This window comes from Chiloscyllium plagiosum, chromosome 35 (assembly GCF_004010195.1).
Source record: "Chiloscyllium plagiosum isolate BGI_BamShark_2017 chromosome 35, ASM401019v2, whole genome shotgun sequence".
NCBI classification, from domain to species: domain Eukaryota; kingdom Metazoa; phylum Chordata; class Chondrichthyes; order Orectolobiformes; family Hemiscylliidae; genus Chiloscyllium; species Chiloscyllium plagiosum.
Genome location: NC_057744.1, coordinates 29,598,919 through 29,619,354, shown reverse-complemented (window position 1 = coordinate 29,619,354; position 20,436 = coordinate 29,598,919). Strand labels below are relative to the sequence as shown.

Here is a 20,436-nt window from a genome sequence, read left to right as displayed (position 1 = left end):
CTTGTTGTTGCTGAGTCTGACAGCATGAGGGAGCTGAACTGAAATCAGCAGATATGGGTGGTTGTTCAACTGGTTAGCAAATTTATGCAAACAGATGAGTCACCATCCTCTTCATCTCCGCTGTGTGACGATTGAGTCCACAGTGGAATTGAAAAGGCTGTTTCTCTCCTGAAGAACATCATCAATGATTGCCTTCATGTTCCACTCTGTCAAACTATCTTGTCAAAGTTCGACTCAAGTTTAGTTCTTCACTGTCTACACTGTAGATGGCTGAACAAAACTTGCAGCATTTACACTGACAGGTTGGCTGACTGTGGAGTGTAAAGTCTGTATTATGATATGTGGTTGCTGCGATTGGGACAGTTTTCTGTCACGCTCACTACCGAATTGATGTTTTTTCAATTTCAGATTGACAAACGTGAAGCCAGCTGCTATTTAGTTTGGAGTGTTCAAATCGAGAGAAAAGATACTGATAAAAACAGTTCAACTGGAAATTAAGTGCCAAAATACATCCCACCATTCTTCACTGTTAAAGCTTTTGAGTTTAGCATGCATGACAAGACATATCCACCCCCCCCCCCCCCCGCTCCGCAACCCCCTCTTTAGACAGGCTGGCTGTATAGAGAATAAAGATCAATTAAAGTAATGAACATATGGTAAACAGTAACCTGAGCACGATTAAAGGCTCATTGTAAAAATGCCAAGTCCCCATGGATTTACGAGACTTCTTTTGTTTTCATTCTTCACCTCAGAACAATTATGATTAAATTCTTTAATTAACATGTCCCAACTGTTGAGAAATTAGGCTAATATATTTTCAGACCCAGGTCATTAGCTTCCCCTGTCCCACTGTTCATTTGATTTATCCCTCATGTGTCCCAGCTTACCCTGTACTCCTGGATGATTCCATTCTGCTCCTCAGCAGGGGGTGGCTCCCAGGACACACTGATACTGGTGCTATTGCTCAAGCCAATTGTCGCCACGGTAACAGCTTGTGGCGCAGCAGCGGGGGCTGTTTTTGTTTTGTGCAAAGAAGAAAAGAGTGTTTAAGTGAAGAGAAAGCACTCTGCAGGACTCTGAAACATCGCCTGTTGCAGTTCGTGTCTGAACATATTTGAGATAAAGTGAGTTCAAGGATATGCAGCAGTCCTGTGTCAGCTCAGCTAGTGGGGTTCTGCTCATTACAATATAACATATTCCTTAATAAAACTTCTTTCTTAAAAAAACTTTTTATTAAACTAAATATTTAAGAGTACTGAGAAACAACTTCATGCAAATATTCAAGCCCGGTACTGTTAAGAAATTTGTCCCAGGCTGCTTTCATGCATCTTGCTTTGTCCATGTGAACCATAGCTGTGCCAAGGAAGAGATGTACCCTAGGAACAGGCCTTGATCATGGCAGGCAAATAAGATTAGAGTATCTCCTCCCAATACAAAGATGGATGATAAAGATTTGTTCTGGTTATTGATGACCTGGGTGCAACACTGCTCGATTCCTCATTGTTTCTTGTCAGAGATAGAGGGCAGGCATTTCTTGGTGCTATTTGTGGGCAGTTCACTTCAGGCAGGGAAACCTAATGGCCCACAAAGTCCATTCATTCCACGGGCCGTGTGCAATCCATTGTATCACACTTTACCCAGTCCATTTAACCTCGCAAGAAAAGCCTCGGGTCCAAATACATCATGAGCAGACATGGCTCTTCACTGTTACTTTGTCTCTTTGTTTCTCATGTTAGTCAACATGTCAGCTCTTTCAATCGTAGCATATTTTTGCGTTTCTGCAACTAGTCAAACCCCATGTACACTGGGACAGAGCTGCAATTTGGATCCTAGTGAATGTATGTTATTAGAGCTTTGGTAATGGGGACTTGCCATGGAAAAGGATATTTACTCAGTCAGTATTTAACTGAATCCTCCCTCTCTCTCTCTTTTGGTCTCCTTGTGCTATGAGGCACTCCACAGCTGGGAGACTGGACAGGCAGAGCTTCCTCTCTAAGACTTTACAAACACTGATCTGAAAACAGATGTGAGGAGGAGATCAGAAGAGGAAAAAGCGGAAAAGAATACGAAGCAGGAGATTGAGTGGCAGATTGTTGGCAGTCTGTGATCATTTGCACATTGTGTTACAGACTTCAGCTGCTGTGGGAGTCCCCCCCCCCTTCTACTATCTTGATCTTGGCTTATTGAATGAAGGAAACATAAGGAGGACATTTTCTTGGTAAATAAGCTGTGCTTTCCATGGAGTGATTTTACACCATAGTTCTGCTGATTCTTCAGGTTCAAAATCAATCTGACGTGCAGCAGAACTGTTTCCATAATAATACTGCTTCAATCTGGGGCTCTTAGTGATACATCAAATAAGGCTTGAACCTCCATTTAAAGAAGACCTTCTTCAATTTAGTACTTCAGTCTGTAGTTTTGTGATGCCGTCATGGTATCAATTAAAGACTATAGAGTCATAGAGACGTAAGGACAGAAATAGACCATTCAGTCCAACTTGTCTATGCTGACCAGACATCCTCAACTAATCTTCTCCAATTTGCCAGCAGTTGGCTCATATCCCTCTCAACCCTTCCTATTCATATACCCAGCTAGATGCCTTTTAATTGGATCAGCCTCCACCACTTCCTCTGGCAGCTCATTCCATACTAGCACCACCCTCTGTGTGAAAAAGTTGCCAATTAGGTCCCTTTTAAACCTTTCCCCTCCCACCTTAAACCTATGCCCTCTAGTTCTGGACTCCTGAGGAAAAGCCTTTGACTATTCACACTATCCATGCCCTTTGTGCTGCCTCACAGCGCCAGAGACCCGGGTTCAGTTCCCGCCTCAGGCGACTGACTGTGTGGAGTTTGCATGTTCTCCCCGTGTCTGCGTGGGTTTCCTCCGGGTGCTCCGGTTTCCTCCCACAGTCCAAAGATGTGCAGGTCAGGTGAATTGGCCATGCTAAATTGTCCGTAGTGTTAGGTAAGGGGTAAATGTAGGGGTATGGGTGGGTTGCGCTTCGGCGGGTCGGTGTGGACTTGTTGGGCCGAAGGGCCTGTTTCCACACTGTAATCTAATCTAATCTAAACCTCTATAAGGTGACCCTCAGCCTACGATGCTCCAGGGAAAATAGCCCCACCCTATTCAGCCTCTCCCCACAGCTCAGGTGTGAGGCGCATATGATTATATTTTAGGACTAGGTCTTTTAGTTTATAAAATAACCAGGGTTTGGAATTATATCACCAAATGAAAGGAGTCATGTGACCTATTCTGGTGTGTGTCTGACAGTAAACCTAGCTGGTTTAGTGATTTGATCAAATTAAGAGTTACATTGTGTTATTGAAAGAGAGGTGCTAAATGTTCATACCTGCTATTTCACAATAGGAAGACCTGGAGTCTCCTAACACCAAATTATTATTGGTATCAAACTGTAAATGGCTGTACTGGAATACGTACTGTTGTTTCAAAGATGAAAAGCAGTGGAAGTAGGAGATGGCTAATTACCATTTCTGCTTGGACATGGGGATAGTCTGCCATTTTCATGGAGACACAGACAAAGAAAACCAAACTGAGGCTGCATTACAGGCTTCTTTAACAAAGGTAGAGATATTCCTGACAAAGGACAGTTGGAGTATTTCATTTAATGCAACTGCCTGGGTGGGCGAGAACAAGAAGAGATGTGTTGGCCATGCCTGTGCCTTAATCAGGGAAATGCTGACTCCCAGTGATCACCATGTGAAATGAGAGTGGGAGCTCATGCCTCACTTGGAAACCTAGTTGCTGAAGACTTATCACAAGCCTGACCTGGAGCTAGAGATAGAATCTCCAGGGAATGCTGTCACTATGGAAAATAGTATTACAAAAGGAGACAATAGCACCCATGTAACCTGTGAATCCAGGAGAAATAAACGTCTACAACGTCACTGAAAGTAGAAAGGGGCAAATTATGCTTGCTGCTTAAAGTATACTTGCCTAAGGGTAAAAAGTGTTTAATCAATAGCATTTCTTTATCATTTGATACAGTAAAAGTTAAAAAAAAAAACATGACCCCCTGTTTTTCAGCTAGGAACTGAAAGTTTGAGTTTCTCTTTTAAACGTAATCTGTGTTTTCAGAGATTGCAACATGATCATATGAAGTGGATGACAATGTTTTATGCCTATAATTGGCTTGTAGTGAATTGGCAGCCCATAAATAATATGCATGATTTCTACGTTATTGCTTGACAGACTTAAAACTCGAGCACAGTAAAAGATGACTTGCTAGTTCAATACAAGCCTCTTCCAAAGTAACAATTCTACTTCATTCTCAACCCATCTACAAGCTGAAGCTTCAGTCAAGGTCTTACCTTCCTCTGGCGTCCGTACGATGACAGACTCGCTGTCCATTCCTTGAAACTCATCAAAGTATGGACGGATCTTAATTTCGTACTCGGTGCCTTTCTTCAAGTCGACAAGAATGGTCGTGCGCTCAGCTGGTGATTTCACATCCTGGACAAGCCAGGCGCTAGTCTTGGTCCGGTACATCACCCGGTAACCCTGAATAAACTGGGCCTGGCGATCAACCTGTGATGTAAGCATCAGATGGATCATGGGAATGTGTACAATCATCCATCTTGGAGGAATAAAGGATCGATACTAGTAGAATTTAAGGTAGTAGAAAAGCTTAGAACTGTCGAGTTCAAGGAGATTTAGGGGTGTGTGTAATTAGATCACTCAAAGGTCAGAGGGGCAAAAAGAAACCAAAAACGTTTAATGCAGCAGTGCTTTTATATCTCAAAGTCCACCACACCTCAGAAAGGATACAATGGCCTAGGAGGAAATGGAGCGTAAATTCATCAGAATACTAGCGGGTCTCTCAGGCTTACATTTTAAGTACATAGACCTCGCTTGTAATCCCTGGAAAATAGATGGTAAAAGGTAGATTTGATTGAAGATTTTGAAATAATTTCATCAGTTGGATAGGGAGAAACTTTTATTATAGGTGAGGGACATAAACTTAAAGTCAGGACAAGTCTTTTCGGATTTGGAAACTCAGAGTCGTAGACTCATACTGCACGGAAACAGACCCTATGGTCCAATTCAACCAAGCTGACCATATTTCCTAAATTAATCTAGTACCATTTGCCAGCATTTGGCAAATATCCTTCTAATCTCTTCCTATTCAAATACCCATCCAGAGGCCTTTTAAATGTTGTAATTGTACCGGTCTCCACCACTTCCTCTGGCAGCTTGTTTTACATATGCACCACTCTCTGTGTGTAAACGTTATCCCTCAGGTCCCTATTATATTTTCCCCCGGTACTGTTTTGGACACCCCTTCCCTGGGAAAAGACTTGCTTCTCTCTTCTTCTCACAGATTGTGGTAGGAATGTGGAAACAACGGCCGCTAAAACAAGAGGTGCTGGCCCAATTCATAATTTTAAATCTGAGATCACTGGATCTTTAACTCTTGTGATTATTACCCAGGTTAGAGAGCCAAGGCAAGAGCTCGGATATAGACAAGATATGATTTTAGAGAATGGTGAAACAGGATTGAGGGGCTGAATGACCCCCTTCTGTTCCTATGTTCCTATTTATATTCCTCCAGCTGAAATACACTCAAATAATACAACTAGTAACACATTTAATTTTCCTGACCCTGGAGCAAGAGCTCCTTTGAAGGATTTGCTGCATTCATCTATGTTCATTTAATGCTTGGGACACCAGTATGTCCTGCATATTGCACCTAATCTTGTTGCTTAATCTGTTTCCAATTAATCAGGAAGATAAATGCTGCTCTGCTTTCTGCAGCCTATTGCTAGGAACAGAGTATTTTTTTTCTTAGTCTGATACTTGGCCTTTCTTGTTAGGAAAAAGGATAATAAGCATCGTCTCATCCATTCTCTACATCTCTCTCTACGCCCGAGATTCTGAACTATCTGCATGTGTTATTTATTTCATTCAAGGGATGCAGATGTGGTCATTGTTGGCTGGTTATACACATATGAAGAAGTGACATGGAAGAAAACTGTATCAAGTTTGTCATCGTCCAAGGATATTCAGTAATATGCATGAAAGACATACAGACAGCACTTGTGACTCAAGTTACTTGTGCTTATGAAATGCATCTTTGATCATACACTATGTTATAACCAAACAGACGGCCGCTCATTCTTCCTGTTAGCACACTCACTCTTAGCTGGCCTTTCCCCTTTAGTGTCACAGCTGTGGGACATTGCTGTGTTCACTACTTACTGTCCAGGTGACCTGGATGGTTGTGGACGTCAAGGTGACAGGAGGCTGCAGCTGCACTCCCACCTCCCCAAGCTCCCGCTGTACCTGCCGATGGTCCACCCCCTGTCCTGTGGGACTTACATCTGTGAACAATAAGAAGTGGTAATGCAATAAATTTGTGCTAATACATTTAAGTGCCTTGGTATCTACTAACAGTTATGCTAAGTACTTTAATGGTCCATTGCAGGATTAATTAATCAATAGGAACAACTGCAGCAATGCAGATGCTGTCTCAGAGTTCAAAGTAATGGTGCAAGTATTAGACACGCGTTTAATAATAACTTACATATCTATAAATCCATTAACATTTCATTATCATTCATTCATCGAATTAATACAATGGAAAGTATCAGTGGAATATTAGGGTAACTGGCTGTAATCTAATTTGAAGTGGAATGAACTATTAGGCTCCAACTTGAGAGATGAGTTTGCAGCCCTGAGCTGGATTCCCTACAACTGGTTTCTGAATGGTATTAATCTAGCTCTCTTACACTTAGTTGTCCTTAGTAAATTCTCCCAGCTACTTTCCAGTGATGACGACTATGGGGTAAACTATGTGTTTTGATTTTTGGTGCAGACTTTCAGAAGATTTTAAAGAGATGGATAATCAAATGACAACTGAACTCAGCATCAAGCAGTATTTCAAAGATAGAACTGATCATCAAAACTATCTAACCAGAAAGCAATATTCATTCACTGGATGGGAGCATCGCTGGCTAGGCCAGCATTTATTGTCCATCCGTGATTGCCCAGGGGGCACATAAGAGTCAAACACATTGTTGTGGGTCTGCAGTCATATGTATGCCCAAACCAGATAAGGATGGCAGGTTCCCCCTCTAAAGGACATTACTGAACCAAATGGGTTTTTCAGACAATCGACTCATGATCATCATTAGGCTCTTAAATCCTGGATTTTACTGAATTCAAAACCCACTATCTGCCATGGCAGGATTCGATCATGGCTCCCTGGAACATTACCTAAGTCTGTGGATTAATAATCTAGCTATAATACCATTATGCCAGCGTCTCCATAATTTGGAGTGGAGCTGAAACGTGTAAACTTACAAATCAAAAATGCACAGAACTGAAGATTAATCATGCAATGCTATCATCAAAGTGACTGAATCACAACAAGTCTCTCTTGTTCTCTCCTTTCTAGCAGCCATTTTTAGATCAGAATTGGACAAGCTAGCCATGAATTGCTAAACAGCTCGCCAAGGTGGGAGATGACTCACTGTTGCAAAATTAAAGCAAGTTAAGCATGAAGGTTGTGCTAAACATAACGTGGAGGTGCTGGTGTTGGACTTAGGTGGATAAATCACACCACACTAGGTGATAGTCCAGCAGGTTTATTTGAAAATGCAAGCTTTTGGAGTGCTGCTCTTTCATCAGGTAGCTTCCTGATGAAAGCTTGCATTTTCAAATAAACCTGCTGGACTATAACCTGGTGTTTTAGGATTTACAACAGTGTTAAACATAGCTTACCTTGTGTTCGGACAGGTTCAGAGATGGGGCTTGGATCTCCCAATCCATACATGTTGACTGCACGTATGATGAACAAGTAGATAGTGTTGAGATTCAGACCAGTCACTGTGTGTTTTTCTCCTTTCACGTACTCAGCCACTGTCTGCCATGTGCTACCTGCAGATTGACTGAGAAACAACAAACAGGTGACAACACCTTGCTCATTGAACACTAAATTTTTAAAATATCCTTTTTTCTAAACCAAATGATAGCCTGAGCACATCATTAAGCGGCAAAGTTTCAACAGCAATTCTGCTCACTGCTTTTTTTTTTGTTTCTGGTGTGTGTTCTGAAATTCATGGACTGATCTAACATGAACTTGCCCAGCGCTTTTCTGTGAATTTCGCACCCAAAATTAGCATGCGCTTCAAACAAGAATTAACAAATTAATTACTGCCTGCTTGACAACTCCAACTTATTTGCACATGGCTATGTTATATTATAATTCTAAAAATAGACTTCATTGATTGAAAGTCACCATTGAGGCCAATTTCCCAGCAAAACAAACCTCAAAATATAAACATCGAGACTATCATTCAACTAAATGCTTGATGCATTTTAATGTCTCAGACTTTGGAAAGGACATTGCCCCCTCGAGTTCTCAGTACTCCTACCTCAGACATTCACGATGTTAAATAGTATTTTAATTGGAAATAAATTTATTCCAATACTCAATGATATTTTTATTTGCTATTCTTATATGCAGTCAGAGCCGAGACTACATAATCCATCATACAAGGTCCCTTCAGTATTTAAAGTTGATTGATGTTCCTCTGTTATACATTTGTTCTATGATTCAAGATGAAGGTTGCCCTGGGGTGTCAGGATGGAAAATGAGAGTCCGTCAGACCTCAAGGCTCTGCATTTATATAGCTTTTAAAACGGTAATGTTGTGTGAAGTTGCTTCATTGTAATTTCCAAACCAGTTAGTATTCAGAGGATTCGATGAAATCTTTATGGCGCACGTTAATCTTGGCTGGGAATTGAAACGTTATAAAATCTGTGGTTAACCAACGTCTGAACTATTGGGTTTATGCTTTTGAACATTACATTTCACACAAATGGCTGGTTATAGGGGCACTTCATTATCCCACTGAAAGTCAAAGGAGCTCAGGATCTCGGTTTCTCTTTTATTTGCCCACTGATTCTTTGTTCGCTTTGTGATCTTAAACAGAGATCAGTTTCACACAACACACACACAATCTGGGGTATAGCCTTGAAGACATAATTCCATGGGCCTCTAACTAGCCAGTTAAACACTACCAGAGGCCAATCTGTACTGAGAAACCTGCAAGCTTTACCTTTTATGTTCTTTTTATTAAGGCAAGGAATATTAGTGATTGAGAGTGGATCACTTTCCCAGTTTATCTCCAACACCAAATATAAGGCCACGTAATAAGAACACATGGTGCTGGGTAGAATATTAGCATGGATAGAAATTTGGCTAATAATAGAAGACAGAGAATTGGGATAAAAGCAGCATTTTTAGGATGGCAATCTCTAACAAGTGAATTACAATAGGGACCAGTGTTGAGGCCACAATTATTTAACAAAATATATTAATGACTTGGATGATGGAAATGATTGCACTGGCAAGATGGTAGATGACACAAAAAAAAGACAATGACACAAGGAGTCTCAAAGGGATATGGACAGGTTAAGTAAGTTGGCAAAGACTTGGCAGAGGGAATATAATATTGGAGGATATGAGGCTGTGTCCTTTGGCAAGAAAACTAGAAGAGCTGACTATTATTTAAATGGGAAAGGTCAGCAGAAGGCTGCCCTACAGAGGGATTGGTGATATTGTATGAATCACAAAAAGCTAGCATCCACTTCAGTAGGTAATAGAAAAGGCAAATGAACTATTGTTGGTCTTTATTTCACAGGCATTGCAGTATTAAAATAAGGAGGTCTTGCTAAAACTATACAAGACACTCATCCCTTGGTGGCAATACTGTGAATAGTTTTGGTCCTCTTGTCTAAGGAAATATATACAATCTTTGGACGCAGTCCAGAGAAGGTTCAGTAGGTTGATTCCTGGTTTGGAAGGATTTCCTTGTGAAGAGAGGTTGAATAGTTTGGGCTTGTAATTCACTGGAGATTAAAAGAATGAAAGGGGACTTTAATGAGACATAAACAATTTTTAGCGGGCTGCTTGACTTGGTAGATGCAGATAGAGTCTAAAACCAGAGGGCATAATCTCAGAAAGGAAGTTACTTAGAGTGTAGTGAATTTGTGGAATTTTTTCCCTGACAAGAGGGTTGTCATTGCTGGGTCATTAAGTTTATTCAAGACTGGGATAGACAGATTTCTACTCATTAAGGGAATCTTGGGTTATGGGGAATAGGCAGGAAAGTGGAGTTGAGGACTATCAGATCAGCCATTGACTCATTGAGGGTGAAGCAAGCTATTTCTGCTCCCATGTCTTCTGATCTACTCTGAACAACGAAGGATTCCAATTCCACTTTATCCATTTTTGATCCAGGCTGGAAGTACATATTGAAAGATTCCATCTTCCCAGTCCCCTCCTTCCATCACCATTAAACAGGTAGAAAAGCAGGAAGTACAATTTTGAAATCTCTTCCTGCAAACACCAGAAATGAACACAGTGGAAACTTTTTCATCCTGGTGTCCATCTTCAGCATACCCAAGTTGACTTTGATATCAGCTGTAAGGCTTCATTCACCTCACACTTACAACTTTCCTAGAATTTCTTTTAACTATTTCACAAATCAGCTATTTGATTAAAGAAGGGTGAGCCTGTAGTAATAATGGCAATGCAGGCACAAGCTCTGGGACATGGGTTCAAATTAGGATTTAATCTCGGCACAACATCATGGGCCAAAGGGCCTGTTCTGTGCTGTACTTTTCGATGTTTCATCTATGTTCTAAATTTCAGATGGTGCATTTTCAATTCAATTATTAAATCTGGGATATAAAGTTTCAGTACCAATCACGTTGCAAACTATCTGATTCACTAATGTTCTTTAGGGAAGGAAACAGCCATCTTTCTCTGGTCTGGCCGACACATGACTCCAGACATTTGCCAATATGGTTGACTCTTCAGTGCCCTCTGAAAGCCTTGCAAGCTGTGTGGTTCAAGGGCAATTCAAGGGTAATTAGGGTAAAAACTAATCCCTTCAGCAATGTTTCCATACCCATGATAGATATTTTTTTTAAAAAATAGCTGTGCTGGAGTAATTTTAGCTGAAAAAAGGTAATGGATTGTCCTTACTTGTTTCTGCGAGGATTTCTATGCTCAGTAGGACAAAAGAAAAGGAGTGGGAGTGGGCCATCTGGCCTGTCAAGCCTGCTCTGCCATTCAATAAGACTAAGGCTGGTCTTTTTGTGGACCCAACTCCATTCGCTCACCATAACCCTTAATTCCATTACTGTTCAAAAATCTATTTTTACCTTAAAATATTCAATGGGGTAGCCTCAACTGCATCACTGGGCAAGGAATTCCATAGATTCACAACCCTTTGGGTGTTGAAATTCCTTCTCAACTCAGTCTTAAATCTGCTCCCCCTTATTTTGAAATTTTGCCCCTTGTTCTAGTTTCACCTGCCAGTGGAAACAACCTCCCTGCTTCTGCCTTATCTTAGCAGCTAGACCTCACATTCATTGATAATTCTCATGACTGAATTTGAACATACATTAGGATGTTGAAAAGCTACAGCCCAGTTCACCACTCTCCATTCTGTACATTATTGCTGCTGTTCTTATTCTGCTTATCAAACACTGATAAGCATCAATGACTGTGAAAAAATTTGATTCAATATCCTTGGGGTATATCATCAACTTTGAGTAAAAATGATTTGCATGCTCAAAAATTAAATTCTCTCTCCAGCAATGGCAAATCCAGTATTATTTAGATGACTGCAAAAAATGCAGTCTGCAATCGGCATTGAGATCCTGGGACAACTAAATCACAAGGGGTCTGGGCCAAGCAGATGGGGAGAAACTATTCCCAATAATGAAAGGATCAGGAACGAGAGAGAACAGATTTGAAGTAATCGGTAAAAGACGCAAAATGAAATGAGAAAAAAAGTCCTTTCTCTCACTGCAAGTGTTTAAAGTCTGCAATATATTTCTCGACAAAATGGTGAAGGCAGGTCCAATTAAGGCATTCAAAAGGGAATTAAACTGTTATTTGAAAAGGAATAATGTTCAGCGAATACAGGGAGAAGGTGGGAAAATGGTCAAGAGATAGTGTAGACACAGTTGGCTGAAGGGCCTCTTTTTGTGCTGCAATACTTCAAGAACTCAACATTCCGCCAAACCTCAACTCTTGACAATCCTCTTTATTCCATTTGTGCTAGTTCAGCTCTCAAGCTCTGATTTCTGCATTTTATTCATTAAATCTTTCAGTCTCTGCAAATTTTCTTTTAAAACGTTTTTCGAATCTAACTCTCTGATCCTCTTCTGTCAATCATGTCAGTGTTTTCGTTTAATGAGACTCCTGTGGGACATCTGTCCGTGTTAAAGGTGCTACCTTTATAAATGCAAGTTGTTGCCTCCATCAGGATGGGGAGAGAGGTGTGTGAATTGTACACATACAAATGGAGTTTGCTCCATTTCCAAGGCAACCCTTTTATGCTTTAACCTGGGCTATTTTAATGTGTCATTTTACTTCTTAGATTGACAACCTTTTTTTCTTTTTGTTTCTTTTTTCAAATGCTGTTTCTAAAATATTGTGAACAGGTTGTCTATGGTTAAAGATATTGCCAATATTTTTTCATGAAGGTTTGGCGATAATTTCTACAGACAATCTTCCCCTCATTAGTGACTTTTGGCTTCCTTCAATATTCAAGTATCTTAATGGAGCAGCTGTTGTGGCATGTGTTAATTCATTTGGAAATGTGCATTGAAGAGATATCGAATAAGTTCCCTGTTAGCATATGTGGGTGACTCGGTACGGGGGGGATTCGGGATTGATGTGGCTTCACGTTGAAGCCTTGCAGTTGAGATGTGCCCTCGTTAATCTATTATTCATGGTTAAGGTGAAATCCGTGACTGAGCAGTGTGAGAGCCCAATCATTTTAAATATGGTGAAAGCCTGGAGGATAAGGAGGCAAGAAAAAGGCAATTGGCTTAAGACCTTGCCATTTACCCCATTGGCAGGAGCCCAAGGATTTCAACCTGGGGCAATGGACTCTGGCTTTAAGACATGGGAGAATAATGTAATCTCTTGTCTGGGAGATTTATTTAAGGGGGAGGTCTTGATGTCATTTAGTCAACTAAGTCAGAAATATGAATTGTTTAATAGGGACGTTTTCTGGTACTTTCAGATCACGGATTACATACAAAAGAGGACCACGTTCCTGGCTCAGCCTTACAAGTCAGACAGGGAACAAAAAGAGTGCTCCGGTGCACAGGTGCTCTTTTGGTTCATTTACATTTCCATAAAGGGCATGCCTTCAGAGATGTGGATAGACTCTGTGGGGCTTGGAATCAGGAACTTGGAGAGGATATTTCACTGGAAACATGGGAAAATGTTACATATTGAGATTTTCTTTACAAAGCGCAGGCCATGCAATTGAAGATTTTACACAGGGCTCATATGGCTCCAGAGAGGCCAGCTAAGTTCAAGAGAGGAGTGTCTCCAGGGTGTCCCAAATGTAAAGTTAGTATAGGCACTCTTACACACTGTGTTTGGTCATGTTGCAAGATCCAGAGATACTGGAGTGCCATAGTAAGGCACCTGAAGGAAATCCTGGGAATTGAAGTCAAGGTGGATCCAGTATTTTTTCTTCTGAGGTTGCCAAACTTGCCCTCTCTGGGGGTACACGGGATGAGACTGTGTAGCATTCTTACATACTGGGCGAGGAAGAACATTCTAATGAATTGGACTTTGGAAAACCCCTAGGTCTTATGTTATGGCCCAGGCATTATGGAACTTCATGCATTATGGAGCATCTCCCCTAATACTACCTGACAAATACGGCACACCCTAAAACGGAGCAATTTTATAACACGCGGCGGCCCTTTCTAAATTATATAGATGCAAACTTATCGGCAATATTAACTAGGGCTGTGGTATAGTAGCCATGGGAGTCAGATTGGGCAGCCTGTGGGGCTCTGGGAAGGGGAAACTGGGAAAATATGGGTACAATGACTAGTGCTCCCAGGATTGGGAGTTTCAGTGGAGGTGTGGTGAGTGAAATAGAATAAAGTAACATGATGTAATTTAATTTAATTTGAATTCAACTCAATTTAACTTTTATTTAATTTGATTGAAGTTTAGTTTAAGTAGATACGTTTGTTCTGGTAGAATAGTAGGTAGTTTATTATTAATAGTATGGTGATATGACACCATTTATATATATATTTATATATATATATATATATATATATATAGTAAAAGCTTTGAAAAGGTTTTTAATAAATTTTTTTTTTTAAAAAACCAAATGATGAGTTGTCTTTTCTTAATCTAAGCCAACGAGGGATCATTGTCTGCCAGGTTGGAAAGGGTGTTTTGACATGAGGTGAGAAAGTGTTGAGTAGAACTGTGATGGTTTCTCTGGTGGATTAAAATGCCGGTTTTCTCTGTCCTGCTCACACTTGAGTGAAGCACTGGATCTGCCAGTGCCCTTGGAACTGTGCTCCAAGAAAACCACATCATCAGAAGATGAATATGGCTGATAAGAGAGGTGCTGTCGAAGTATTTTTATCTTACCTCATCAGGACAAATGTAAAACTACCAAACTTTGAACAATAGCATAAATTATACAAAATATTTTATACATAACAAAAATATGTGTCATACTAATTGCATAAGTTGTAGTGATCATCTGAGATTTGGCATTCCTGCACTTATTCTGATCAGCTTCAACAAACATCTCTCTTTTCAAAAACATTCAGTGAACATCTGCGGTATGGTTTGTAAGTTTGCAGATGACACCAAAATTGGAGGTGATTTGGACAGCGAGAAATGTTGCCTAAGGGTACAATGGGATCTTGATCAGATGGGCCAATGGGCCTAGGAGTGACAGATTGAGTTTAGTTTAGATAAGTGTGAGGTGCTGCATTTTGGAAAGGCAAATCTGGGCAGTATATACTTAATGGTAAGGTCCTGGGAAGTGTTGCTGATCAAAGAGACCTTAGAGTGCAGGTTCATAGATCCTTGAAAGTTGAGTCACAGGTAGATAGGATATTGAAGAAGGTGGCTGGAATGTTTGCCTTTATTGGTCAGTACACTGTGTATAGGAGTTGGCAGGTCATGTTGTGGCTGTACAGGACATTGGTTGGGCCACGATTGGAATATTGCATGCAATTCTGGTCTCTTTCCTATCGGAAGGATGTTGTGAAACTTGAAAGGGTTCGGAAAAGATTCACAAGGATGTTGCCAGGGTGAGAGGGTTTGAGCTATAGGGAGAAGCTGAATAGGCTGGGGCTGTTTTCCCCGGACACTGAGGGGTGACCTTAAAGAGGTTTATAAAATCATGGATTGGATAAATAGACAAATTTTTTTCCCCAGAGTGGGAGAGTCCAAACCTGGAGGCCATAAGTTTAGGGTGACAGGGGAAAGACTTAAAAGGGACCTAAGGGGCAATCTTTTCATGCAGAGGGTGATGAGTGTTATGGAATGAGCTGCCAGAAGAAGTGGAGGTGATGGGTAGAATTACAGCATTTAAAAGGCATTCAGATGGGTATATGAATAGGAAGGATTTAGAGGGATGTGGGCCAAATGCTAGCAAATGGGACTAGATTTATTTAGGATATCTGGTCAGCATGGACGAGTTGGAACAAAGGGTCTGTTTCGTTGCTGTACAGCTCTATGACTCTATGACATGGAACATTAGGGTGTCAACAACACAAGATGTAAGTGACTGAGGGTGCAGTTTTTTTAGAACTCTAGTGAGACAGATCCCTCTCTCCCACATCAATCAAATGGACTTGGCCAGACTAATATGGGTTGAAGCTGAGCAAAGGCTAGACATGGAGAGTCTTCCTCAGCCATTGCCTGAGGCTCCACATCTTGGAAGTAGTCATCAGGATCTGAAAATGTGCAAAGGCATTGAGAGAGTTTGGAAAGAGGAAAAGAAATCAAACAAATTATTGATGAAAACTGGTCATTATGAATGCCCTATCTTTTTCACTGAATTAATACCTCAGAACAGAGTCAGACTGTTCCTTCAGGGATGTTGCTGATGGGTTTCCAGGTTCCTTTAATGTAGCCATCAATTGCCTCCCTAGGAAGTAATGTTGGTTCTGCCTCATAGCCTTTTCCTGTCAGAGCAGCACATGTAACTCAAGGCTACTCCTGTCACATTTGTGACAGGCAAATCTCTCTTTGTGAACAAATACATTCCCCACCTGAGCGAACCTCATAAATCTGCAAACGATTGGCATCTAGACCTGCTAGTTGCTAAATAACACTCTGCTCATGTTGGCAGGGATGTGGAGCCTCTGTTGCATTGATATTAATTCCTGGTTTTCCCAACTGCTTCCTTTCCATCTTGTACCTGAAAGCTTCGATGATGTATGATGTGACTGCTGAGCCTCCAAGGTGCTGGCTTGGTTGCCATGTCAAGGTGACACTATTACGGGTGACATCTGTGATCAGTGGCTTGGACGGAGGACCAGGCAATAGGTCAGGTTCTGCTGACAGGATGCGTGTTGGGCTGCCGCTTTCTGAAAGAAAGAAGGAAGCACCTTTTACCAAATGTCTTCATTGTTTGGCTCATCGCTGATAAACCCATTTTACAACTCCAGATCAGTTACTGGAAAGTGTTACTCTAGTTACTCTGTAACTAGGTTTCAGTAACCTAGTCATTCAGTTCAAACTTTAGTGGGCAGAGGAGAGAGAAGATCACTAAACTACCACTCAGACTGAAAAATATGACATCCTACGACCCCGATTGACTATTCTGATGTTTAAACTTTCTATCAGTCTTTTTACAGCAAACAAACTCAACTGTGGCCAATTAGCCGGTGTAATAATTTAACCCTGGCAGTTCTGGCTTACAAAGATGAAAGAGGTAATTGAGAGTAGTAAGTGCTCTTATATCCTGGTATCATTCTATACTTGCATGGACAGGAAAAATGTGAAGTGGTGAATTGGTCTCTACAGCTTCCTAACATTTATTCATTCTTGGCACATGGTAATATTGCCAATCCTTAATTGCCATTGAGAAACTGGTGGTTATCTGCCTCTTTGAACCACTGCTGTCCATGGAGGGGTTAAATAAGTGTTATTCAGGAGAATTTTATTTTAGTGACAGTTGGTGATAATAGTTTCAAATCAGAATGGCATGTGGCCTGAAGGGGAACCTAGAGCTGGTGGTAATCCCAAGTATCTTGTCTTTCTAGGTAGATGCTATACATTTTAAAGTTGCTGTCAAAGGAGTACTGGAAAGTTGCTGTAATGCAGACTGTAGATGATACACGTTGCTCAAACTGCCTGCTTTATCTTGGCTGGTGTTGAACTTCTTAAGTGTTGCTGGAAATGCAATAATTCAGGCTACGTGAATGCATACTATCAAATTCCTGACTTGAATATGATGGACAGGCTTTTGGAATTCAGGAGGTGAGTTACTTGCTGCAGAACGTCCAGCCTCTGATCTGCTCAGTCGCCTCAGTATTTATAAAGCTAGTGATGTAGTAGAATGTCAAGGGGAGATGTATAGACTCTCTTTTGTCAGAAATAGTCTTTGCCTGGCACTTGTGAGACATGAATGTTATTTGCCACTTACTAGCCCAAACCTGTACTAGGGCTTGTTACATGTGGACAAGGTCTGTTTCAGTATCTGAGGAATTGCTTATGGTACTGAATATTGTGTTATTATCATTGAAAATCTCATGTACGACTTTATGTTGGAGGGAAGGCCAGCAATGAAGCAAAGAAAATGTATGGTCCTAGAACATTACACTGAGGAACTCCTGCAGCAATGACCTCCAACCACATTCCTCATGCTGGGGAAAGAATTTTCCTCCTGATTCTTAATAACTGTAATTTTATTAGAGATCCTTGATGCCAAAATGTTGCTTTGATGCAAATGGCAGTCATTCTCAACTCCCTTTTGGAATTCTTTTGTCCATAATTGAGTCAAGGTTGTAATAAGACTGTAACACAAACTGAGCACTAGTGAGCAGATTACCACTGAGTAAGTGCTATTAACTAGCACGGTCAATTCCACTTCTGACACTTTACTATTGACCAGATAATAGCTTGAAACTGGAGCAGCTTGGCTAGGGGAGCAGCTAATTCTGGAGCACAAGCCGTCAGTACTATTGTCGGAATGTTGTCAGGCTCACAGCCTTTGAAAGTATCCAGTGTCTTCAGCCATTTCTGAAGGGAGGGAATTGCATTGTCAAGAAATAGGCATGTATAATGGAAGAAATCTGAAGGGATGGTTGAGATGGGTCATCCACCCAACACTTCTGATTGAAAGTGATTGTAAATGCTTTAGCCTTCTTTACCGATATGCTCAGCTTGGCCCCTTAGTTGAGGACGGAATTATGTACTATCTCCAATTCATTGCTTAATTATTCACTATTCGTATCTTGATATGGTAAGACTTCATCATTTTGATCTGATCTGTTCTATATTGGGTTTGGATTGTATTGTTTAGCTCTGTTTATGCTTTTTCTGCTGCTAAACTTGTAACTTTACAGATTGGAATCTTACATGTGCCTGGTGTTGCTCCTGGTATGCTTTCTTCTACACTTCACTGAAACACGCTGATTCCCTAGGTGCATAGTAATGGTGGATGAGGGATATGCCAGGCCATGAGGTCAAAGATTATGACTGAATTAAATCTGCTGCAGCCGGTGGGTCACAGCAGTACAGGGTCACCCAATTTTGAGATTCATAATCTGTTCCAAATCGATCCAATTTAGCCTGGTGATACAGCTAGACAACACGGAGGGTGCCCTCAGTGAAGACAAGACCTTGCAACTACAACAGCTCCGCATACCTATCAAAACTGCCATGGACTGGTGCATCTACAACTGTAAGATTGGTGAGGAATTGCTCAAGTATTGTTGTTTCCTTTTTGTTGGTTTGCCACTATTGCCAAGCTAGAAATTGTCCTTCAGCTGTCAGTAGTGATGCTGGCAAGCCATTGGTGATCATGGACATTGAGGTCTCCTACCCAAAACACATTGTGAATAGGAAATAGGGTGTTGGGACCTGGGGAAGGTAGTACTTGGTAATCAGGAGGTGTCTGATCCATTCATGACCTTTGGAGTCAATATTAAGGATTCCCAGGGCAACCCCTGTCTGTCGTATGCCAATGTATCACCACCTCTCGAGGGTCTGTCCTGCTGAAGGGTAGTACATCCCAGAGGTGATGATATAAGAGCTCCAGCACAACATTTGAGGCAGGACTCAGTAATTATGGCAATGTCAGAGAACTTTACAAGGTGCACTGGCAGGTTATGCCTTTGCTACATCTTACACATAGATCAATGTCAGGTTATCTCCCTTTTATTGTTAATCAGTTTTTCAGTGTGTGGCTTGATACAACTGAGTGTTTTGCTACAGCATAGAATGAACAGGTGCTTAAGAGTGAACTACATGTGGTGGGTCTGGAGTCACACCTCAGCCTGACCTCTTTAGGATTTCCTTTCCTGAGGGCCACTAGTGAATCAGATGGATTTTTACTGCAAACTGATAGTGCCACGATTATCATTATAGTAATGATTATGAAATTGAAAATAAAAAGCATTTTAATCAGATTTATTAATTGAATTTAAACTCCCCAGCTGCTGGGATTTGAATTCACATCTCCCTATCCATGATTTTATAAACCTCTACAAGGTCACCTCTCAGCCTCTGACGCTCCAGGGCAAATAGCCCCAGGCTAATCAGCTGCTCCCTATAGCTCAAACTCTCCAATCCCAGGAACATCCTTGTAAATCTTTTCTGAACCATTTCAAGTATCACAGCAACTTTCCTAAGACAGGTATACCAGAACTGAATGCAGTATTCCAACAGTGGCCTAACCATTGTCTTGTGCAGCCGCTAAAGAGCCAAGGCCTTTTACCCAGGGTAGGGGAGTTAAAAACTAGAGGACATAGGTTTAAGGTGAGAGGGGAAAGATTTAAAAAGGACCCAAGGGGCAACATTTTTATGCAGATGCTGGAGCGTGGATGGAATGAGCTGCCAGAGGAAGTGGTGGAGGCTGGTACAATTGCAACATTTAAAAGGCATCTGATTACGTATATGAATAGGAAGGGTTTAGAGGGATAGGAGCCAAATTCTGGCAAATGTGCATAGAGAAATTTTGGTTATCTGGTGAGTTGAACTGAAGGGTCTGGTTCCATGCTGTACAACTCCATGACTCCATGCATTTTTCCAGGTCCCTCAGCATTAACTTCTCTAGTAACATTACCACTATGCTATCAGCCCCTTAACTGTGAGATTTAGGATTTTCTGTCTGAAGGACAACTTGGGGCCCACTGGAAACTGTAGACACACTGCCAGGAACTCTGCAAACACTGTTTACAGCACACCACCACCCCCTGTAAACACAGATGTAGTCCCACAGATGCATTCCAACGGAGTTAACTACTCAAGCACAAACAATGTGCTGCACAACAACAAAGACTATTTGGAACAAAGCTCTGGGAAGGAAGTCAGTGCAAGTATAGTGACTATTCCTTCAAAATCCATTGGATTTCCCTCTGACATTATCTCATACCGATCTC

At 41.2% G+C, this 20,436-nt stretch overlaps 1 protein-coding gene across 6 annotated transcripts in view; it reads right to left on the bottom strand.

Annotated features, from left to right (window-relative positions):
• The window catches only part of robo3 (roundabout, axon guidance receptor, homolog 3 (Drosophila)), a 561,002-nt gene that overhangs the window by 65,318 nt on the left and 475,248 nt on the right, over positions 1-20,436 (bottom strand). For all 6 annotated transcript variants that reach the window (XM_043676839.1, XM_043676843.1, XM_043676840.1 and 3 more), the window contains 5 exons: positions 16,248-16,416; positions 7,741-7,907; positions 6,217-6,338; positions 4,329-4,545; positions 888-1,012 (listed from right to left, as the gene is read on the bottom strand). In XM_043676839.1, coding sequence (XP_043532774.1) covers positions 888-1,012; positions 4,329-4,545; positions 6,217-6,338; positions 7,741-7,907; positions 16,248-16,416 — 800 coding nt within the window. The remainder of the gene's footprint in view (positions 1-887; positions 1,013-4,328; positions 4,546-6,216; positions 6,339-7,740; positions 7,908-16,247; positions 16,417-20,436) is intronic.